The 23,063-nt window shown below is 46.5% G+C and overlaps 1 protein-coding gene across 2 annotated transcripts in view; it reads left to right on the plus strand.

Annotated features, from left to right (window-relative positions):
• The window catches only part of LOC135822871 (E3 ubiquitin-protein ligase UBR4-like), an 84,906-nt gene extending 63,488 nt beyond the window's left edge, over nucleotides 1-21,418 (plus strand). For both annotated transcript variants that reach the window (XM_065335708.1, XM_065335709.1), the window contains 35 exons: nucleotides 591-700; nucleotides 1,074-1,209; nucleotides 1,456-1,533; nucleotides 2,012-2,127; nucleotides 2,655-2,695; nucleotides 2,916-3,057; nucleotides 3,389-3,470; nucleotides 4,200-4,296; nucleotides 4,573-4,649; nucleotides 5,247-5,301; nucleotides 5,540-5,606; nucleotides 6,082-6,176; nucleotides 7,178-7,280; nucleotides 7,735-7,815; nucleotides 8,096-8,141; nucleotides 9,080-9,215; nucleotides 9,399-9,483; nucleotides 9,821-9,922; nucleotides 10,146-10,211; nucleotides 10,367-10,435; nucleotides 10,600-10,718; nucleotides 11,788-11,860; nucleotides 12,092-12,195; nucleotides 12,515-12,623; nucleotides 12,972-13,187; nucleotides 13,366-13,491; nucleotides 14,094-14,165; nucleotides 14,701-14,762; nucleotides 15,765-15,890; nucleotides 16,507-16,701; nucleotides 17,103-17,327; nucleotides 17,947-18,037; nucleotides 18,656-18,751; nucleotides 19,989-20,055; nucleotides 20,588-21,418. In XM_065335708.1, the coding sequence (XP_065191780.1) occupies nucleotides 591-700; nucleotides 1,074-1,209; nucleotides 1,456-1,533; nucleotides 2,012-2,127; nucleotides 2,655-2,695; nucleotides 2,916-3,057; nucleotides 3,389-3,470; nucleotides 4,200-4,296; nucleotides 4,573-4,649; nucleotides 5,247-5,301; nucleotides 5,540-5,606; nucleotides 6,082-6,176; nucleotides 7,178-7,280; nucleotides 7,735-7,815; nucleotides 8,096-8,141; nucleotides 9,080-9,215; nucleotides 9,399-9,483; nucleotides 9,821-9,922; nucleotides 10,146-10,211; nucleotides 10,367-10,435; nucleotides 10,600-10,718; nucleotides 11,788-11,860; nucleotides 12,092-12,195; nucleotides 12,515-12,623; nucleotides 12,972-13,187; nucleotides 13,366-13,491; nucleotides 14,094-14,165; nucleotides 14,701-14,762; nucleotides 15,765-15,890; nucleotides 16,507-16,701; nucleotides 17,103-17,327; nucleotides 17,947-18,037; nucleotides 18,656-18,751; nucleotides 19,989-20,055; nucleotides 20,588-20,661 (3,539 nt within the window). In that variant the 3' untranslated portion in view covers nucleotides 20,662-21,418. The remainder of the gene's footprint in view (nucleotides 1-590; nucleotides 701-1,073; nucleotides 1,210-1,455; nucleotides 1,534-2,011; nucleotides 2,128-2,654; nucleotides 2,696-2,915; nucleotides 3,058-3,388; nucleotides 3,471-4,199; nucleotides 4,297-4,572; nucleotides 4,650-5,246; nucleotides 5,302-5,539; nucleotides 5,607-6,081; nucleotides 6,177-7,177; nucleotides 7,281-7,734; nucleotides 7,816-8,095; nucleotides 8,142-9,079; nucleotides 9,216-9,398; nucleotides 9,484-9,820; nucleotides 9,923-10,145; nucleotides 10,212-10,366; nucleotides 10,436-10,599; nucleotides 10,719-11,787; nucleotides 11,861-12,091; nucleotides 12,196-12,514; nucleotides 12,624-12,971; nucleotides 13,188-13,365; nucleotides 13,492-14,093; nucleotides 14,166-14,700; nucleotides 14,763-15,764; nucleotides 15,891-16,506; nucleotides 16,702-17,102; nucleotides 17,328-17,946; nucleotides 18,038-18,655; nucleotides 18,752-19,988; nucleotides 20,056-20,587) is intronic.
• Nucleotides 21,419-23,063: the final 1,645 nt, after the last annotated feature.

Consider the following 23,063-nt stretch of genomic DNA (forward strand, 5'->3'; position numbering starts at 1 on the left):
GTGAGTTGTGTTCAGTTTTGTGAGTTCTGCAGTTCTATGTGACATTGTATTTTCTTAGCTTCATGTCGGGGGAAAGGATTGGGCGAACGGGGGTGGTCAGTATAAGACACAGTTGACAAGACTGGCACTCACACAAGAAAAACAATATGCCTTCGCACACTGGGACCGTAATGACACAATCTGCAGCCAGTAGACAGCCTTAGCAAACAACTTTGGTTGTAACGGTATTACCGTAAGGGGGAAAATACCGTGATTTGGGCTCGACCGTTAGCAAGATGCACGCTATTTTTAGTACGCTGTTACCACGAGAATAGCTTTTACTTCGCGCGGTACAACCATTTATGTCACCATATACGAGATACAAGGTGAAATGCGTACGGACTATGCAATATTTGGCCAAAAAACGTACCGTAACGAGTTGGTCACAACGATAAATCAGCCCCCATATCGTTTTTACGCTGCAGCTTCAACGCTATTTGGGTGATCAAGGTACGAGTACCGTAAAAAATAGCGTTACCGTTGTTTGCTAAGGGTGTCTATTGTTGTAATTCTCCCTCTTTGCTGTGTTCTGGTCTATGTATTGTATGCAGTGTTCAAGCTGTTCTTGGCATCTAATTGCCTGCATAACCCAGTGGTGATGGACGCCGTCAGTCGACCATGCAGTACCATACTGCTTCATGTTATCAAACTAACATCAAAGGTGTGCACTGTTTAAATGCAGTTGTGTTTCAACTTCACGTAGTTCATCAGTTCACCAGTTGCCTGAGATGTCATAGTCAGTATCATCATACATACAACCTTGCGGCTAGTTCTGTTTGATTGCTAGATTAATCTAATAAGCAAGCCATTGGCCATACTACTATCTGTTTAGAGAATCTCAGATCCATCCGCTGAGACTTTGCTGCGGTGTGAAACGTTCCTGAAGCCAACGATGATGTGTGCATAATCACTATCCTAATGTAGCATATTGTCATGTAGTGCTGTGTGCTACCTCTATAGTACCGTATGATGCCTTGATGGTGCTCTGTGTATATACGAGTATGTACATACGCTTGGTGCATGTTGTTCTGTAGGACCAGGCACCGAACCAGACTCGTCGGGCACATGGCAGCTTACTGCATGCCAACGCCATGGAATGGCTGAAGAGGGATGGTGGTTCGCGCAACTTCACCACCTGGCAGAGATACTGCAGCACGGCCAAGGCGAAAAGTAAGTGATGTTGTGAGGCCAACTGCACTGTTCGCCTTGTGGCATCTGTTGTTTTTTTAGTATGGAAATGTGCCTTCGTGTATTGAAGCCGGGCTTATTCCTGTAGAAGCCGATGTCAGGGCTAGGCTTCTATTCTATGTCAACACTAAAACCAGGCTTATGTGCCGGTATGTTGCATTCTGTGCGTTGGCGTCGGTATTTTGTCTGTAGCAATGTGTGTTTGTACCCCCATTGTTTTATGTTCAGCTGAGGAGACTGTCACAGCCCGTGAACACTACTTGCTTGTTAAGTACAGTCAGCAATGGAAGCTCAAAGCTCGAAAGGGTAAGCTAAAATGCCTGCCTTTCTAGTTTTCATTTCTGGTGAATGTGGTCATGTCGTATTTGCTTATAGTTTTGTCTTTTTCGCCGCCGATGTGTGTTTGATTGCGCTATTGGCATCTCGGTCCTGAATGACGGCTCTCTCTCTCTCTCTCTCTCTCTCTCTATCTATCTCTCTCTCTCTCTCTCTCTCTCTCTCTTCTCTCTCTCTCTCTCTCTCTCTCTCTCTCTCTCTCTCTCTCTCTCTCTCTCTCTGTGTGTGTGTGTGTGTGTGTGTGTGTGTCTCTCTCTCTCTCTCTCTCTCTCTCTCTCTCTCTCTCTCTCTCTCTCTCTCTCTCTCTCTCTCCATATCTCTCTCACTCTCTCTCTCTCTCTCTCTCTCTCTCTCTCTCTCTCTCTCTCTCTCTCTCTCTCTCTCTCTCTCTCTCTCTCTCCTCTCTCTCTCCATATCTCTCTCACTCTCACTCTCTTTGGCTGTGCAGCATCGGAGTGGAACGCACAGGTCAGCCGTGACACATGGTTGATGCGGACACTATTCTGCTCATCCAGTCGGCATGCACGTGTCACTGCACAAAACATGATTGAGGCTCTCTGTACCGTAAGTGTGTTTGTGGATGGTGTGGATTTGCTCTTAGCGTGGATTGTTCATCCAATTCATCTTTCAGAAGTGCACCGGGAACAATGTAGATCGTTGCATGCAATATAGAGGTTAGGGCAAGGACGGTCTACGGCATCTTGCCATGCTTGGCCGATCTCATTAGCATGGTAAGAGACTACTCAGCTTCGCTTTTTCATATCCATGCTTGCAGCTTGGTGGCCGATGATTACAGATATATTCATGGAAAGATCGACAAAATGTTGTTCTTCGTGATCATTCAATGAACAATCTCTGAGGCCTAAAATCGTCTAAATGTTAGAGCAGTGTCCAACCATGTCTGCAGTGTTTGGCTTTGGAGAAATCCACTCTACCTTATGTTTTGGTATTGGAATAGCTGGTGTTCGCCAGTGTTGTTTATGTTTATGGCTATGTGGCTCTGCGGGTAAATGCCCTGTGCCCTGGACTTGTCGTTTTTGTGTGACCCTGTGTGTGTGTGCTTGTATGCTTGTATGTTTGTATATATTTAGGATGATGATCGTCGACAGCACATGCTAGATCTGATGATGACGTGAGTAGCATGTAACAGCCTGATTAAACCTGATGCTGGTTGTACAGGCGCACGGAATCTTGTGTATTTCGTACTGCTCGTGTGGGTGCTCACATGTTTTATATGTCTGTTCTACCCATGTCTTTGCATTGTTTGCTGTCTGTTTGGGAATGCCTCCTTGATTACTTTGCAACTGTGTCCATGATAAGTTTCGTGTCTTTATTTTATTTGCCTTGTACAGGTCGCTGAGTGAGCTATCACAAGCCGCGCAGAATGGCCGTGAGTTCATGACGCTGTTCCATGAGCTGCTCCGACCCCTCGAGTGGAAGTTGTACTTGACTGTCCGCGGCATCTTGCCCCGCTTGGCCGATCTCATTAGCATGGTAAGAGACTACGCAGCTTCGGTTTTACATATCCATGCTTGCAGCCTGCTGGCCGATGATTACAGATATATTCATGGAAAGATCGACAATATGTTGTTCTTCGTGATCATTCAATGAACAATCTCTGAGGCCTAAAATCTTTTACATGTTAGAGCAGTGTCCAACCATGTCTGCAGTGTTTGGTTTTGGAGAAATCCATTCTTCCTTATGTTTTGGTATTGGAATAGCTGGTGTTCACCAGTGTTGTTTTTATATGTTGCTGCCCTTTTTCCCCATTTCCCATCTTTCTTTCTGTTGCACCTCTTGTTTCTGCACCACCATGTATTTGCAGGAGATTGCCAAATTGCAACAGCTGGAGGAGACTAATCTTGGCTCTGATTTGTCACAAGGAACTGCTCTCAAAATGCTCACAGGTAGGCAGTAGGTACAATGGCATAAGGTGCTGTCGACGAGCCCTGTGTGTATGTAGTCAGAATACCCCTTTTCTTCATAACGCCCTGCCTTGATTCATAGCCACTGAAAGGATACGTCTATGGTTAGGTGCAGCTAAAGCCATGCTGTGTGAGAACCTTAGTGTGCTAGGGTCACACATGGCCCAGTACTGCCTCACTGTTCGTATGTAGAATGTGCTGCCTCGTGAAGAGGGAATAAGCAATGTACCAAATCCAAGCACGATACTGATCCACACCAGCTAGGCTTGCCCCGCTTGGCTGATCTCAGCTGCACTTTTACATATCCATGCTTGCAGCTTGCAGGCCGATGATTACAGATATATTCATGGAAAGATCGACAATATGTTGTTCTTCGTGATCATTCAATGAACAATCTCTGAGGCCGAAAGTCTTCTAAATGTTGGAGCAGTATCCAACCATGTGTGCGCTGTTTGACTTTTACACTCCCTATCAATGGATTCGAATGAGAGGGGAAGAATGTAGAAAATTGTGCGATCTTAGGTGGATTGAAGTACGAGAACAATTGACTTAACGTCCAGGCCTCATAAGTACAACAAAATTCATAAGTATCCCTATGTGATATCCTTTCTTGGATTAATGCATGCGGTCATAGAACAACATAAAACGGAAGAAAGCGTTTTGACCCACAGGCTGACATAACTTTTTCGTTGCCTTGTGTTTGTTTCACAGAGATGCTGGCAGAGTTCCTGAAGTATGAGCCCATCAAGCAACGCTTCAAGTCTCGTCTGGTTGGTGCGGTACTAGACGGATATCTCAATCTTAGACGGTACGTCCAGATTGCAACCTCAACACACATCCCTCCTTCAACTCACCAACCCTTTGTACAGTGTATTATGTCGTCGGCACTCTCTATTGCCATACAGTGTTTATGTCCACGGCGCTCTGTAACATCTCATTGTCACAGGTTACTCAACTTGTTTTAATGCAAACTCAAGGATATGTTTGCACAAGATCTGCGCCCCTCTGTCCAGCAAAAAGGTCATGTTTTTTTTTGTGGGCAAATTATTGCTGATGTTCCTCCTCTTGTTGCTCGTCTTTGCAGTTTGATTATTCAGCGCACTAAGATGGTGGATGAGACGCAGGAGATGCTTCTCAAGCTGTTGGAAGACATGACGTCCGGTTAGTACACAATTGCAATGCCTAGTTATGTATCATGCCAGATATGTGAATGTACGGTTGAGGTTTTGTGATGGTCATGCACGCACACAGCTCATGAAGAGGAGAGAGGCGGTGAGTGAGTGAATGAATCAGAGTGTGTATGGGTGTGGGTGTGTGTGCCAGACAGACAGGCAGACACACAGACACACAGACACACAGAGAGACAGACACACACACACACACACACACACACACACACACACACACACACACACACACACACACACACACACACACACACACACACACTCTCTCTCTCTCTCTCACACAGAGAGACACTCACAGAGAGAGACACTCAGAGAGAGAGAGAGAGAGAGAGAGAGAGAGAGAGAGAGAGAGAGAGAGAGAGAGAGAGAGAGAGAGAGAGAGAGAGAGAGAGAGAGAGAGAGAGAGAGAGAGAGAGAGAGAGAGAGAGAGAGAGAGCACAGGCACAGGCACAGGCACACAGAGACAGAGTCTATGCGTCTTTCTACGTGACTTAGATTAGTTTGGGTTGGTTGCTGTAGTGTGTTTTTGTTGTATATGTTCTGCTGCTCGTATGCACTTCTCGTACTGCAGGAACTGAAGAGGAGACAAAGTCATTCATGGCCATCTGTGTCAAGACGCTTAGCAAGTAAGGATGATTTCAGGCCTTCTTATGACATTTGTGCTGGAGGTCGTTTCTGCATAACATCACTACTGTGCCAGTAGGAAGATGGCAGTGCACTGTTGTATCTTGGCTGATGGTTTGGCGGCCTGTACAGCACATTGATTGATTCCTGCTTCATTGCTTTGGTTGAAACCTAAGCAGGCTACATGTCTATACAGGTCTATACAGGTGTTGACCTACTCTTACATTGTGTTTTTCACAGATATCCGATGAATGACCTTCGAACGCCAGTGATCATCTTTGAGCGACTCTGCAGCATCGTCTATCCAGTAAGTGCACATCACCACCATTTCGGTATAGCCCAGGGAGTGCTATGGTCGCTTGAACCACTTTGGATGTGACGAAAAGAAGCTTTTCTGCTTTTTTCTGTTCTACATTATTGTCTGACACACCAGATCTGGTAGTTCGGGTAGTTTTCTGTCTATACCGGGAAGAATGTTGAAGCTAACGGGTGGTGGGGGGGGGGGGGGGGGGTATAGCTATGGCAGAATGCTGTCCCATTTCACCGACCAAGTGTAGTCTGCGTTTGCCTGGCATCGGATGATGTGAATTTCTGTTCTCTACCGTGTGCGTGAGAGTTCAACACATACTCTAATTTTTTCCTGACGATGCCATTGTAGATTCAAGTTCACGTGCATCAGTTACGAGCTCAACTTTGCACTGGTGAAACTGGGTCCATGTTGGCTAACACAATAAATGTACATGTATGTGATCACATGCTTTCTCCACTGTCACTCTTGCCAGGAGGAGAACGAGAACACAAATTTCCACCTCATGCTCGAGAAAGACCCACAGCAGGAGGAATTCCTGCAAGGCCGTATGCAAGGCAACCCGTACAGGTCAGTTGATCAGCTTGTCTGCAGTATGTCCTAGAGAGATCATGCATGAAGTTGAAGGCTGTCATTAGACACCCTTAGCAAAACACGTTATGTTGTAACGGTATTATCGTAAGGGGGAAAATACCGTTATTTGGGTTCGACCTTTAGCAAGATGCACGCTATTTTTAGTACGCTGTTGCCACGAGAATAGCTTTGATTTCGCGCGGTACAACCATTTTTGTCACCATATACATGATACTTACGTGATACAAGGTGAAAAGCGTACGGACTATGCAATATTTGGCCAAAACACGTACCGTTGGTCACAACGATAAATCAGCCCCCAAAACGTTTATACGCTGCAGCTTCAACGCTATTTGGGTGATCAAGGTACGAGTACCGTAAAAAATAGCGTTACCGTTGTTTGCTAAGGGTGTCTATGTCCTTGTTTGTCTACCAAGCCCATGTAGCTGGTGTGGTTGGGTATTGTGCTTGCGTTCGGTACATTGCCGGTTCAAATCCCACATTTGGTGATAGATGAGTTTATTTACGTCTTTTCTTATTTGGAATGAGCTCTCTGATGATGAGTCTATGTGATAATATAGGAATTGCCGTCTGAATTTCGGATTGACGACATGCACACTCTGATTTGAGCTCATTTTTTCTTTTTTTTTCTACTTGTCTTCTTTTTCCTGGCCCATGGTTGTGTTCTCATTGTTGAGTTTTTCCTAGTACCGTATTTTCCGGAATATAGTGCGCAATTTAGATGTGCTATTTTAGGCCCTAAATCGCAGGTGCGCACTATGCTCCGAATATGAAATGCATGTACTTCAATGAAGATTGAAGTGCGCACCCCCAATGAAGATTGGGGGTGCGCGTTATACAAAGGTGCGCACTATACTCCGAAAAGTACGGTATGCTGTTTTGCATTGCCCTGTATTTTCTGCAAGGTGTGCAAAAGTATGGCCCTTTGCCCTGAGCAGCATGTGTTGGTGTGTTTGAAAACTCCTTTCTTCCTTCAGCTCAAGTGACCCAGGTTTAGGGCCGCTAATGCGTGATGTGAAGAACAAGATCTGTCGAGATTGCGAGCTTGTTGCACTTCTGGACGATGATGCCAGCATGGAGGTATGTCTGGAGCTGCCTTGATCTCTTTTTTCATTCCATGGTGTATACTGGACCTGTAAGCATCCTGGGATGTTGTGTGGCTTGACGTATTTTCCTCTCTCTTGTGACAGTTACCTGTTACCAAGAGTAGATAAACAAGAGTGTGCAACTCCAGCTATGGGGTCTGCGACGGCAGAACTTCACATCACGTGATGAACCCGTGCACTCTAGTGCATGATAGATACTGGGTTGTACGCAGCCCAGCTTTGGGTACAACTCTCTTGTGGTCACTTTGCACTGTTTGCCAGCATAACCTTTTGAACCATGTCACGTGATGTGAAGTTCTGCCGTCGCAGCACAGCATAGAGGTTGTGCAGGCAGTTGCACACTCTTGTTTATCTACTCTTGCTGTTACCTCTGTGTGCTGGTGTACATTTCCAACATTCTGCTTTCTGCTTTCACTGCATTCTTGCAGCTTCTTGTACGTAACAAGATCATCAGTTTGGACTTGCCCGTGAAGGAAGTCTACAAGAAGGTCTGGTGTGACGGTGCAGATGTAAGTGGCCGCTCCCCTCCCCTTTCTTTAACCTTATTCCTCTCTTTCTTCTGGATCAAATTTGTCTATGTTTATGGTGCTGTTCTTGAACTTGCAGGCTTTCAATTTGTATACTATGTTGCAGTTCAACTACGAATTTAGTTCTCCCGAAACTCCTGCTAGATTTTGTAGCTTTTAGAGCATATATCCTAGCCTACTTTTTGTCTTTCTGCCATGTTGTTAATTTTGTTGTTTGATGTACATGTATGTGTGCTCACACTTGCCTTTTGTGCCATCTCAGGGTGCTGCTAGTGAGAAGGTGATGCGTGTAGTGTATCGAATGACTGGTAAGCCCCCTCTCTCTCTCCCCCCCCCCCCCCCCCCTCCCCGCCCTTTCACCATTGCCATTTCTTCGTCCTGATCATGCCTTGTAGTTAACCCTTTGTGACCCCACTGAAAGACAATTTACTCACCTCCAAATAACATGCACTTTCGCTTGTATCTCTGCCAAACATTCACCGATTTTTACAAACTTGCCACCGCTGGAAAGGTATTTCCAAGACGAAGCGACTAATACCACACTCAAGACAGCTACCTGCACGGCCTCTGCTCTGCGTGGCCTAGAATGCCGCTCAAAACGGCAGCCGTGCGCGAATAGCTCCAGCAAAGTTCAAACAGCCGCCATTCCATTCTCCTTCATCACATCGACTTCAAATAAACTACAGCGGAAAGCTCGTTTCAAGCGAAACATTTTGGTGTGTAGCATGCTTGAGTATGACGTAGCACTCAGGGGAAAACCCCTGCCAAGTGCAGTGTGAAAATTTGAATTTTTCGATCGGAGTGAATTTTTCAGTTTTCCGCCGACCTCGAGTCTCACCACGGCGGCATCGTACCTCGTAGAGACTTCGGATAACTTCGACGTGATAGCCAAGGTTCCTCTCGAGACGTAGATGCTTTGTTTATGAAAATCGTGGAACGAACACCAGAGATATATTATTTTTAGTGCCACTGTATACCAATCGATCGATATCGATCGATGGGGTCACAAAGGGTTAATGTATGTGTATCATAAACCAGTGCATGCACTCTAAATCAAAGCCTGGCATCGAATGATGTGAATCTCTGTTCTCTACCGTGTGCGTGAGAGTTCAACACATACTCTAATTTTTTCCTGACGATGCCAGGCGCAGTGTTTTTTAACAGCTCACATGCCCAGTAGTCGTGATAACCATGGCAAATAATTCGAATATCAAGATCTTTTCGTTCTACTCTCTTGTGTACGTAGGCCTACTGGGAGATGCGACCGAGGAGATTGTCAAGACCCTCGGCTCTGGTGCCGGTGACGGCAGTGACGATGAGGAGCTCTTCCGGATGGCGTCCGTCCTTTGCGAATGCGCTGGTTTGGAGGCCATGCTTGCCAGGTAAGGGATCAATGCTGATTTCATGTTGACGTACGTTTCTCTCGCTTTCTTGATGGTATGGCAATCTTATGTGGCACTTTTAAAATTGGTATTGTTGCTTGATTGCTACCCTGTGTTCATGCGTTTTGCTTGTCTGCTCTTTTGTTTACCTCTTCTCCCATTCTATATTTGTTTCTCTACTAGACTTGAACATCTGCCAAACTTGGTGCGTGGCCAGCAGATGTTGCATGCTCTGCTCAAGCTGTTTGGCTATGCCCTGAAGCTGAAGGTACGTACTCTAGCTTACCCCTTGGCACATGCACTCTCTCATGTCAGTGTTGTTGGAGTATTCTTGAACATTATCCTCTCATTGGGGGGGAGGGGGGGGGGGGGGGCTTTCCATCCATTGTGTCTGTGCTTGTTACCGTTGCTTTTGGAACAGGTGCGTAATTGATGCACTTGTGCACTGGTGCATGTGTATAGTGTGTATTGTACTCTTTGAATGTGCTCTGAACACTAATCTGGTGCACCCGCACACACGCTCTCTCTCTCTCTCTCTCTTCCCATCCTACTGCCCATCTGTATAATATTACATTTGTTGTTACGCGCCTCTCTTGCTCTTGTAGGCAAATTGTCAGCATCTGATCGACCCATCACGACGTGCTGTGCCTATACTGCTTGCAACCCTCAACCAGGCACTCAGCTTGAAGCAGGAGTTTTGTAGCAAGGTAAGGAGAAGGGTAGAATAGGTATTACACCGTCTTGCAAAGCTTTGCCTGTGTACTGTAAGTGTGCATCAGTCAAACAAAGACCTTTATTTTGTTGCTGTTGGTCTGTCACTGTTATGTGGATGAATGTATTTCAATGTTTGTCCGAATACAGCTCTCCCGGTTTGTATATTCTAACTCCAGTCTGTTCTGCTGTCGGTTGTGTTACGTGTATGCATTGCAGGTGGCAGAGCAGGTCTTGTCCATTTTGGAGACTATCCTCCAGGAAGCTAGCCGATCAAAATCAGATGTAAGTCTGTGATTCATTAGTTTGAGGGAGTTTGGGGCTTGGGGACTAATGCCTTAGCCGATGCTGTGTAGCGGATGTACTGCTATAAGTGGAATCTTGTTTGTAGGAATTTAGCATGTCTTCTGTTGCATCTTCTCTTCCTTCCGTTTTCTCAGATGGCTGCGCTGACTGCGGAAACGTCGGAGGTCGGAGTGCTCCTTGGTTTCATCGAGAGCTCCTTTGTTGTAAGTGAAATGAACTTCAGAAGTATAACTGTGGAACTTTCTTCTGGGCATGCTGAAAGAGGCATTCATACTTTCATATAGCTTTATTCCCTGGAAAGAAGTTGTCTGCTGCCAGTCGATTTATACGTGCATTGTGTGTTGTCGTTGTGTGCTTTTATCTTCAGCGTACGCACACACCAGTCCTGCATGGTATGATGAAGGTCATCCCGTACCTGACATTTGGCCATGCTGAGAGCATGTGTGAGCTGATTGACCACTTTGTACCGCATCTCAACTTTGACGTGTAAGTACAATGTAGTGCTAACTATGGCTAAGAAGGTATCCTTGGTTTTGTCTGATCTTGTCACGGTGGAAATTACTGTGGTCTGTCCTGCTAGGAACTCTTAGGGTGCATTCTTAAATCCTCTTGGAAAAGTTCGAGAGCTGTTCTTACATCCTCTCCAAATTTTAGGAGGCTCTCCAAGGCTCTTCTAGCTCTCCAAGTTTCAGATGTGGTTGAAACTTGGAGATTCCTGGCGTTTGGGATCAGCGCATGCGAACTACAGCTAAAAGCCATGTGTTGATCACGAGTGTACGCTTTCCCCTTTTTGCATACGGACAATGCGTACTACACTGGTGACACTCAAGATCCCTTTGGTGTTTCATATTGCTTCATATGTGCAAAATATCTCCGAGAAGCTAGAGAATATAAGAACGCACCCTGAATCTCTTTAATAATGTGCCAGTTCTGGTTTTGCACTCTGCATGGACAATAGGCGGAGCTTATTGAGGCTGTGCTTATTTATTATTCTCTTTCTCTCTCTCTCTCTCTCTCTCTCTCTCTCTCTCTCTCTCTCTCTCTCTCTCTCTCTCTCTCTCTCTCTCTCTCTGTCTCTGTCTCTGTCTCTGTCTCTCTCTCTGTCTCTCTCTCTGTCTCTCTCTCTGTCTCTCTCTCTGTCTCTCTCTCTGTCTCTCTCTCTGTCTCTCTCTCTGTCTCTCTCTCTGTCTCTCTCTCTGTCTCTCTCTCTCTGTCTCTCTCTCTGTCTCTCTCTCTGTCTCTCTCTCTGTCTCTCTCTCTGTCTCTCTCTCTGTCTCTCTCTCTGTCTCTCTCTCTGTCTCTCTCTCTGTCTCTCTCTCTGTCTCTCTCTCTCTGTCTCTCTCTCTCTCTCTCTCTCTCTCTCTCTCTCTCTCTCTCTCTCTCTCTCTCTCTCTCTCTCTCTCTCTCTCTCTCTTTCTCTCTCTTTCTCTCTCTTTCTCTCTCTTTCTCTCTCTTTCTCTCTCTCTCTCTCTCTCTCTCTCTCTCTCTCTCTCTCTCTCTCTCTCTCTCTCTCTCTCTCTCTCTCTCTCTCTTTTGCTTTGTCTTTTGCTCTTAGGTTTGACGAGCACCAATCTGCAGAGGATGTCCTGTACATGGACTGTTTCTGTGGTATTGTTCAGGGAATTCAGGTAAGACTCTTCTTCTGTACTGACCATGCCATTCTGCTTGAATAGACCAACAGCTCTACAATGATGAGTACTTGAGTTTATATAGGAATTGCCGTCTGAATTTCGGATTGACGATACTCTACTCTCTGATCGGAGCTATTAGTACAATGTTCTCAATATTCTTTTCTATGTTCCACGTGAGATTTGTGCCTGTGTGTTCATTTGGTTATTTTTCGTGCTCTGTGTTTGCAGCCCAATGAACAAGGTGATCGTCTTAAGTCTCTGGTGCTGGAGCGTAGCATTGTGCAGCACTCGATTGAGCACATTCAACAGCATGTGCCGCATTACGCCGCAAGGTGAGCGGCTCAACATTGAGAAGTGCTGCTCAATTGTTTGCATTGTGTCTCTGTATCAAGCTGCGTACGGGTAGTTTGGGTGCAAAGTCAGGGGCGTTACTAACATACATTGAGATGATTCTCTTTCAACAAAGATCTGAAATGCACATGCGGATGATTCATGCGCAGCAAGAACTAGAATGTCTCACTTCCCCGTAGCCACTGACTGGGCTTGGCAGTTAAATATACTGACATGTACTTGTGTTTGACTTTCAACGCTACAGAGAGCAGGCCTACTGATCACCTCTGCTATTCTCTTTCTGTTCACATTCATGCGTAGTGCCGGTGGAACAGCGGACAAGGAGTGGAAAACGTTCCTGTCCAAAGCCTCCGTGCCGTACATCATGCGACTACTGACCGGCTTGTGCAAGGGACATAATCCATCTCAGGTCAGTACTATATCCTCCAGTGGTGTATGGCATTGCTCAACTGTTGCCTGTGTCAGAGCACTGTCGTAGTCAAGTAATGTAAGGATATCCAGTTGCTAAGTCAACATTGCCTGAAATGTTGCCACTAGCACTATAGGATCTGTTCCTGGCTGGGCAGAAACTTTACAACTCAGCCTGTTCAATCACAACACAACACACCTGCGCAAGCATGGCATTGGTGCTGATGGTGTTTTGTGTGTAAAGCTGTGGTAGGGGAAAGGGAATGGTCCTCACCTATGCTACAAAGTTTCTATTGTGGTATCTCTGTTTAACTGATGGTTCTGTCTCTACTGCTACTTGACTGAACAGGAATTAGTGTCTGCCATCATCCCGGCACTCCATCACATTGAACAGACGTCGTCGGAAGGCCACGTTGGCTCACTGGCGGAGAACGTCCTTGAAGTCCTGTGTGAGGATGCTGCACTCAAGGCGAAGGTCAAGGAGTGCCGCGATCACACTCGCTCCGAGAAGAAACGTCGCGCCATGGCTATGCGTCAGAAGCAGCTGAAGGAGCTCGGCATGAACGTACGTACCATGTCACCATCACCGCCTTTGTTCATCTCTGCTACTAATTGCATCGTTACCATGCCACTGACCTGCTACCTGACGTTTGTGATGAGCACTTGGACACAAGGATATATAAATGGACGTTTTCTTTTCTTTTCTTTCTTTTTTGTGTGTGTGTGTGTGTTTTCTAATCCAGGTGAATCAACATGGACAAGTTGTGGCCTCCGTGTCCGCTGTGGAGGTGGAGATGGCTGCGCTGGTTGAAGAGTCCGGTCTCAAGTGTGTCATCTGCCATGAAGGCTACAAGAACCAGCCAAAGAAGGTACGCTGCTCTCAACTTTCAGTGAACAGAGTTGTGTACAGTGTTTCTGATTAGAAACTGCGCACACATTGATATCAACGAACATTTTGGAGAGCTCTTTTGCGTTGTGCATTCAGTGAATGGGATGTGTGGAGTTGTGGTGTTTTGAGCACCCTCCAAGCTCTGCACAGCCCGTTCTGGTACCATAGCACCTGTCTTGTTCCCTGGTGTTTAGCTAGGGTAGTTTTCAGTCTATGCCGGAGAGACTGTTGAAGCTACACGCGGGGGGAGGGGGAATGCTGTCCCATTTCACCGACCAAGTGTAGTCTTGCTTTTGCCTGGCATCGGATGATGTGAATTTCTGTTCTCTACCGTGTGCGTGAGAGTTCAACACATACTCTAATTTTTTCCTGACGATGCCAGGCGCAGTGTTTTTAACGACTCGCATGCCCACCAGTCCTGTCCAAATACTTGGATTGTTTTATTTGTTTTTTATTTGTTTGCTATGTAGCCATGACACTGGCTTCGTCCTAGGCATTCCTCACTATGTTTGTAATGGTGGTGTGGCGTATGTCGACTAGCTCTCAGCCATGCTCTGCTTTTCCTTTCCTTTGCGTTCCCAGATTCTCGGTATCTACACCTTCTCCAAACGATGCCAGCTCGACGACAGCGAAGGGCGGTCTAGGAAGAACATGGTATGTGGATAGCAGCGTATCTTACTTGTGTTTGGTGACGTACTCATTCCATATCTTAGTCAACTGCCCAGTCAAATGTGATGCCAATGTATGTTGATATCACATGTGCTTTGAGGACTGATGCGGTGTTACGGCTATGGTACATTGAGCTTGCTGATAGCGCCTAGTGATACTGGTGTTGTCTGGCTCGTTTTGAGTCAGTCAAGGCTGTATCCAGCTGTTGGTACTTGTCCTCTCTGAGAGTTGGCTGTGCTGAGTTTTTGTAGCTCCAGCCTTAGTTTGAGGATGAACAGACTACATAGTGGTGCATGTTCGGTTGTTGCAGTGATTATTATGTTCTGACCAGTGCTTCCGAGGTCATTTTGCTGTGCTGTAAGGTCTTGTCAGGTACCTTGGCAGCCACAGCAGCTACAGGCAAAACTGCCTTCTCACTGGGGCTGTTGGCCCACGGCTATCGCCTACGACAAGGCTCTTGTATTCCCTATGTTCACTGTACTGTTTGCTGTTTTCCAAATTGTCTCTCACCTCCATGCAGGGATACTATACTGTGTCTCACTTCAACGTGGTTCACTATGAATGCCACATGTCTGCTGTTAGGTGAGTGACTTAGGGCGCGTTCGAATTGTCACTCTTTGACTTTTCGAGGAGTTTTGTTTTCCTGAAGAGGTGGCCTTAGGGGTCGTCGCAAAAGTTTTCTGTCGTCCCTGAAACGAACATCGTTCATTTCGTACTCGGACCCCCTCCCCTCCCTCTGAAACGAACACAGCTTGCTATGTTAGGCGACGAAAATCACATGCATGTACATGTCATATGTACAGTGTCGGTCGACTTGCGATATTGGCTCGCACCCCCCCCCCCCCCCCCCCCAAACGAATCATGTTCGTTTCAGGGACGACGAAAAACTTTTGCGACGACCCCTTATTGGCCTCTTCGGAAAAACGAGGCTCCTCGAAACTCCACGGAAGTCCACACCCTCACCCGATGGGAGAGGTGGATTAGTTCCGAAGAGTTTGGAATAGCTACGTCACGTAGTACATGGAGATGGTCGATCTGATCGGACGTCATCATCGCCATGACAATTCCACTGAAAAACTCTAAAAATGATAGAAACCGTTCTAATGGGACACTTCAACTAATCTCTTTTAAAACTTGTTCGAACAGTTGATGAAGAAAATTCGAACGCCCCCTTAGGCCTGTGGATGATGGTGCTGTACACGGTGTATTGGCGACACATTGGCGGCTTTCCTGTCAGTTTCGTGTGTGTGCGTGCGTGCTTGTGTGTGTGTGTGTGTGTGTGTGTGTGTGTGTGTGTGTGTGTGTGTGTGTGTGTGCGCGCGTGTGAACTAGGTGCCAAGCCAGCTATATTTGGGGACTGGGTTCATTGATGGCAAGACGCTGTGTAACTAATCATTCTGGTGTATGCGGACCCTGCCGTTGCAAATGGTTCTGCCGCTGTGTTAGCAACAGATTTCAGCCGTGGCTTAAACTCTTGCCTTCTGATTGCGTTTTCTTTTTGGAAGAATGGTGGGTGGAAAACTCGTGTTATATTCTTTCGATTTTAGTTGAACTCAAAGAGTTTCTTTTGCCTTCTCCTTTCAGACTTGCTCGTATTCGTGATGAGTGGGAAAGTGCAGCTCTGCAGAACTCCAACACAAAATGCAATGGTCTCATGCCTATCTGGGGGCCTTCTGTGTCCGAAGCATCGTTTGGAAACTGCTTAGCAAGGTAAGCATTTAAAAATGCCAAGTGCCGTGGAAGGCATGCGTTCATGTTTTCCCGCACGCACACATATGCACAACGTTATCCCTCAGTCACGTAGGAGCTGAATGATCCCACTTGAAAACTGTGCCTTTCCAACTGAGGAATAACGTGGGTATGAAATGTTCAATGCTGATTAATGAAATCTGAGCATGCGGGTCAGTGTTAGGCCCCAGAGCTGTGAACACACTGGTGCGCAGGGCGCATAGAATTTTTTTATGTAACTTGTGCGATAGGATCTCATTGAGGAGCACTCATACTTTGCTGTAAATACCTCCATTGTTTGCATTGACAATGGATTCACAAGAAAGAGCATTTCAACTCTGGTACTGATCCACAGTACTGTATGTAATGTACTAGTATGTTGATCCTTGCAGGGTAGTGGCATTCCTACGGATGCGGAAAACTCGGCCTCTAGCCGAGTCACGCGAACCGTGAATTTTTTTATGTTGTACATTGTATGTTGAATTTCTTTCTCCACTGCTTTGGAATGGAGTGGCATTTGGGGAGAGGTTGTATTCCTTGTAATATCCTCGGTGCAGTTTTCACTCTACCTTGTTCTCATGTTTTATTGCACGTTTAGACACAACAACAACATTCAGGAGTTTACTGGTGTTCGGGAGCCTTCCTTCTCGTTTGTTGTGCACGACATTCGAATGCTGTTGCTGCGCTTTGTAACTGAGCGCTCGTTCAGCGACGAGAGTGGTGGAGGTGGTCGTCAGAGTAACATACAGTTCATGCCCTACATCATTCAGATTGCACTCTATATCATTACAACGTAAGGCTGCGCAGCGTGTTGTCGCCTAGTTTCATGTCATGTGCAGTTTAGCTGAACTACTGGACATCTATTCCTGCTTCTTTTTTTACTGTATGTCAACTGTTTGTTGTGTCCAGTCTGGGGTATAGGCAGCAGCATTGCTCACCTCACAGTGATCTTAGCTGTGCCTTTGGGCTATACCGGATAGTGTACGCATGCGGTCTAGGCATCTAGTGCAACCGATCTAGCGGTGGTTCTATTTACTGTGTGCTGCTGCTAGTCAGTGAGTGTGACATGCTCTGAGTTGGCACTGGATGCTGCACTTAGACCAGACACCCACCAGACACCCACTTGTGCAGTACCAGGCGTACATGTGTTTACTGTGCGTGTCTTTATTCCACTTGTGCGCGCGTGTGCTTCAGAACGAGACGGCAAGCGCACGAAGTCAGCCAACTGGCCTCCTTTCTGACCGCTGACAAGAGCAAATGGGTGTCACTGTGTCACAGTGTTGAGAGCCCAGCATACTACTTAGTACTGGCTCTCGTACTGCAGACGCCCAAGGCCTGGAAGGCCTGCCGACTGGACATACTGCGTAGGCAAATCCTGTATGCGCATGCCCGCAAGGACTCTACTTCACCTATCCAATGGTACGTTCTGATACTGCTCCGTACTGTAATCCTTATCCTCCTGATGGTCGTACATGTAGATAGTAAGGACATCTTGAGGAAGTTTCCTTGTGCTTTCAAAAAATCAAGCCATGGTTTGCAGTCTTGATGGGTGGGCCATGGATGCTGTGAGGAAGCAATGACCTGTGTGCTTTCTGGTTAGAAGGTGCTAGCCGTGATTGTATTTCTCTCTGTTGCCAAAGCATGTCAAATTCCCGTCCGTGACGTCAACGATGGTTGGGGCCAACGCTTTGGGAAAGTAAATTCAAGTGGAGTGTTCTGGTGCATTCCATTCTGCTAGAGCATGTGTAGATTGTTCTGAAAATCTTCACTAAACCTCTACTTTGTACATGTATTCTCTGTACTGTAGTAGATCTGTTGTTAACAATTAATAATGTTGTGTACTGGTAGCCCATTGCTGCATTGGTGCTACATGTAACGGCGGTCTTTGCCGCTGGTGGCTGGTCGTTCTAGTCTCACATGAACAGATGGCTGCTGGTGATAGGCATGCGTACTATGTGGCAGATCTTCTTTTTCTTCTTACATGTACAGCGAACTGCAACTTGTTTGTTCTCTTGTCCCTAACCGTTCTTGTCTGCAGCTTGGCGTCATCTCAGCCACACGACTTTCAGGTCTACAAGCCCATGCTGTGTCTATTCGCCATGGTAGACCGATGCCAGGATCTCTTGAAGGTAAGAATAGACATCAGTTGTTGCAGTATTGTTGTTGTTGCAGTATTGTTGTTGTTGCAGTATGTTGTTTAGGTTTTCCGTGATCTCATAGTCCTAGTATTCTGTGAAGTAGCATGGCTTGTGGTCTAAATCTCTGTAGAGCCAGCTGAAATCCTTGTCATAGGAAATCACTGGAGGGCTCATATCGAATACTGTTTAGTCTCTATCCGTTTCGACTGACTATTCAACTTTGAGTCCTTTCGCGAACTGTGCTGCAACTTGCCGCCAAAGCATGTCAAATTCCCGTCCATGACGTCGACGATGGTTGGGGCCAACGCTTTGGAAAAGCAATGCTCTTGTAGGCATGTGCACTGGACTATGCTGTGAACGCACGCCATGTTTGTGCGCGTGTGTGAGTTGTCTATTGCAGGTGTCCACTAGATACAGCACTGAACTGTGTTTCTCAAGTCTCTTTGGAAAATGGGTTTCTATTGCTGCAGGCCTGAAATTCTTCGTGGTGAAGAACTAATTTGCTCCCTAGGTTTGTCTTCAGGCTCTGCTACTGTTTTTGGTGGTTTGTTTGTGTCTCGATTTGCATGATAGAAGTCCACTGTTGCTACATGGTTGTTCTTGTTGTAGGCAAATGTTGATGTCGGCGAGGATGAAGATTTCCCGCAGGCGTGGCTCCTCTGGATGAGGCACAACGACATGGCTGTCTTGGATTCATGCGACAAGGTAGGCAGCTTGATCTATTGCACTGTTAGTGCAAAGGAAAACCTGCATAAGCAGGGTGGAAGGTGATAATGCCACCACCACCTGTCCTGGAGGACCACTACAGCTAGGTCCATGGGATGTTATTTCCATTCCTATCACCTTGGTTAGGTAATGCAACTTGCCGCCAAAGCATGTCAAATTCCCGTCCATGACGTCGACGATGGTTGGGGCCAACGCTTTGGAAAAGCAATGCTCTTGTAGGCACCTGCACTGGACTATGCTGTGAACGCACGCCACGTTTGTGTGCGTGTGTGAGTGGTCTATTGCAGGTGTCCACTAGATACAGCACTGAATTGTGTTTTTCGCCGAAGGTCCCTTGATTGGCATGGCACACTGCCTTCGCAATGCGACTTGCCTGGATCACAGCCCACTGCCTTCATAGTGCGACTTTCCTGGATCACAGCCTGTGGTTATGCACCCCAAACCTGCAATCTATCACGTCTACACACCTATGTCTACGATTGTTTGATTTTAATATTTTAATATTTTAATATACATGTAGCGATAAACAGTGTAAGTGAAGCGGACATTACGCAAAGAACAAAGAGAATTATGTTGAAATCAATGTTCCTAATCTGTTGTGAGACTTTCCCTGATGATAGTCTCAAGAAAATCGATTAGGACCATTAATTTCAACGTATTCTCTTTGTTCTTTGCGCAATGTCCGCTTCACCTATAGTATTTATCGCTATATTAAAGTTATTGTCTCCTCGTCGCCGATTGTTTGATTGTTTGATTCATTCCTATTCCAATGTGGACCCGAAATGTTGTTTGCACGAACATTAGATCTCAGTTGTGCAGTCTTGGTAATCGAGACCAGCTAAATGTTCAACTGCGGCAAGTGATATCTAGTCCCGCTGTACATTGGCAGTAGCAACACTAACAGCTACCCGGCCTCACACTCACATAAGTGTGCACCGAGGTCTGGGTTTCTCTTGCCGCCTCCCCTGTAACCATGGTAATAGTTTGAACACTGTATGTGTGCATATCCACGCATGTGTGTGTGTGCGTGTGTGCATGTGCGTGTGTGTGTGTGTGTGTGTGTGTGAGGAGACTTGTGCCCTGTGCCTTTTCTCTGTGCCTGATCTGCTCCATTGGTACAAGTACATGACGTGTTGTTAGTCAGTTACCCTTGTGCACGCTGGAAAATGTATGTGCTTCCATTGTGTCTCCCATTCTTCTTGCTCTGTCTCTGCAGGTTCTTCGATACCTGTCGGAAAATTTGAAGAAGTGTGAATCGCTGGCAGAGTTCTGTAAAGAAGCTGGTGAGTGCAATGGCTTGCACGTGTAGCTGTGTAGCTCTGTCATTTTGTACATAATTCACTTGCATTTGCACTGGCCGGCATCTTCCCCTGCTTTTAGACCTTTTCGTGAACAGCTTCTACTAAGTTCTAGTTCCTGAAGAGCAATGTTCGCTGCAACCAAGAGTACATAACCCCCCAGAGTGTGCAACTCCCACATACCCTGCTGTCCCAACAGAATTTCAAATTGACGTTATTATTTATGACGCAATGCTCCTTGCACCAGTGATTTACAACATGTGTACGGGTGTCAACGCATCACACGTTTTTCTTTGCAATAATTTGTACAGGATCGATTGGCTTCGGTCAACCACAGGTTCCGGATTCGTCTGATAATCCGTGTACAGTGCGGCATTGCATCATCAAAATGATGGCGACTTGAAATTCTGTCGGGACAGCACCCAGGGCCATACTGGAGTTGCACACTCTGGGGGGTTGTGTACTCTTGCTGCAACTCAATGCTTCTCTCCCGTTCTCATGCGTCGTTTCTGTACAGGTTTGCTTCAGGACGTTGACAACCCCGACGAGTTCTTGAGCAGTCTGTTGAAGTCCTGCGCTGCTCAACAGTAGTAGCAATCAGCAGTGCCCACCTGGTCACGCACTGCTAACACACATATTGTCTGTAGCCCTTTTCCCGTATGTCCAAAGATATCCTGCATTTATCTACAGTATTGTACCAAATGTTAGTATTCATCTTGTTCAAGGGCTTGCAGTCAACCTCTAGCTCTGCATACACCTTTGAAACCGCTTATAATAGCATAAAATTAAATTTTGATTCTTTCCGAAACGAAACATGAAATCATCCACGCTTTCCTTTTTGAGCACATTAATTTTTATGAAACGCTGCTCTGCCACATACATGTGTGTTCCTCGCAAGAAAATAGTTTAGTCTCCAGCTGGTCCAGCACACATTCCTAGGTCCCATAAATGATTCACTCATGATTATTCTTATTACTTTAGCTCTCAGCACTCGTATGTGTGCATGTGTGTGTGTGTGTATGTGGTTGTGCATGTGTGTGTATCCGTGTTTGGCTGTAGTCGTGTACATGCGTGTAGTAGGGTACGGTAACTAACATGTACTTACTGGTGCGTTTGCCTCTTGCTTAGGATTTTTTTGCATCGCCCCATTTCTCAGATTCTGTGTCTCCACCATGTGTTTGTTTTTGAATTCCTCTCGCTTATACTTTCCCCGCTGTGTCCACCTGCTGTTGCTGCTGCTGCTGCTCTTTCCGCTGGTGCCGGTGCACTGCTGTACGTTGCAGATAGCAGCCCTGTTCACCATTGTCCTGCATACACAGTTACGCATGTGCGTGTTCTCTCTGTTTCATCTCCGGTCCTTCCCTGTGCTCTGCGGTCCCTGTGCCTGTGTGTGCCTGCTGTGTGCGTGTATGTGCTCTTGGTTGGATCCTTCCGAACACGTCCCAGCAAGAGTACGAAACCCCATAGAGAGCCCAACTCCACTATGGTATGGTTGAAATGGTCAAAATAGCGGAGGAGATCGCATCCGTGGATTCAGGATTTTTCCCGGGGACAGTACAATGCACAGTTTGTAACACCGTATCACCCAGTGAGTATTAAAAATTTAAAATACTGTACTGTAAAAGCAGAACTTTTCGGTGGTGTAATATCTTCAGTATTCTAGCTCAAAAATCGAGGGTTCCGTGGAGGGAAATTTTCGGTAAACCAGTTTTCCAGTACATGTACTACCATAAAATCCCGCCAGAGCGCCCCGTCTCTCCCATCCGCCCCTCCCTGACTTCTTGTCAGGGAAGATTGATTGTATCCTCGTATTACTCTGCAGGGGCGTAGCAGCCGCTCCGGCCGGACCACTTTTTCGCCCGACCACGACCACCACAGTAAAACAATGCCAAAAGTGCCCAGAATGCAGGATTTTGCACCCTAATTTCAAAATAATTCCGGGGGCAGATCCCCCCCCCCCCCCCCTGGCCGGACCACCGCCAACGGCGGTGCTACGCGCCTGCTCTGTGATGCCGTACTGTACTGCAGACGGGTGCTCGATCCGGTTGGAAATGTACGCAACAGTGCCCACCCTATTGACCAGGGATCGCACAAACCCTGAGGTTGAGTCTGTACGACTCCTAGCTCTTGACCTTTGGTCGGTGTACGAGATTCACGAACAGTTTTCGTAGGGTGAGTACTTTTTCATGTAGTACTGAATGCGGCAAGTAGCCTGTAGGGCTGTGTTTACATGAAAAATTTCAACCCGGGTCGAGTTCAGCCCGGGTTGAAAGTCTGTACGATACTCGATAGACAAAAGAGGTGAGCGTTTACACGAAGACAGTTGACCCGGGTCAAATACTGATATGCCGCCAAAAGTCCACTTCTACAGTTCCGCATAGTCACGTGAATCCTTTCGCGTGAAATTTGCATGTACAGTGCTGTTCAAACCTGGCGGGAGATACGCACAGAAGTACGTTTGTACGATTTTCTTGACCCAGGTTGATTTCAACAAGGGGAGGGTTGAAATCAACCCGGGGCGAAATTTCAACCCGGGTCAAGCGCAATGCGTCATGTAAACGCGCCATTCATTTTGTGCACATGGCGGGTTGAAATCTGACCCGGGTCGAACTCAACCCGGGCTGAAACGCTTCACGTAAACACGGCCTAGGACTCGCCCATCCGCCCCTCCCCAACGAAGCGCGAGCAGGTAGGGGCGCTGATCAGGCGGGATTTTACGGTAGTACCGAAGTTTTCGGTAAAATTGTCGTTACCGAAAATAAAACACCACCGAAAAGTTCTGCTTTTACAGTAGTGTACGATCTAGAATAGGAGGATTAACAACAGCTGATATACAAGGAGTTCAGTAGTTTGACGGGGGTGGCCACTTCACTTTGTTCCCAAAAAGTTATACAGTGGAGATTGGATATAACAACCTTGGGTATAACAACCTTGGGTATAACGACCTTGAGTATAACGACAAATCGAGTTTAGCGACATAATTCTGTTGCCCA

This window comes from Sycon ciliatum, chromosome 8 (assembly GCF_964019385.1).
Source record: "Sycon ciliatum chromosome 8, ocSycCili1.1, whole genome shotgun sequence".
NCBI classification, from domain to species: domain Eukaryota; kingdom Metazoa; phylum Porifera; class Calcarea; order Leucosolenida; family Sycettidae; genus Sycon; species Sycon ciliatum.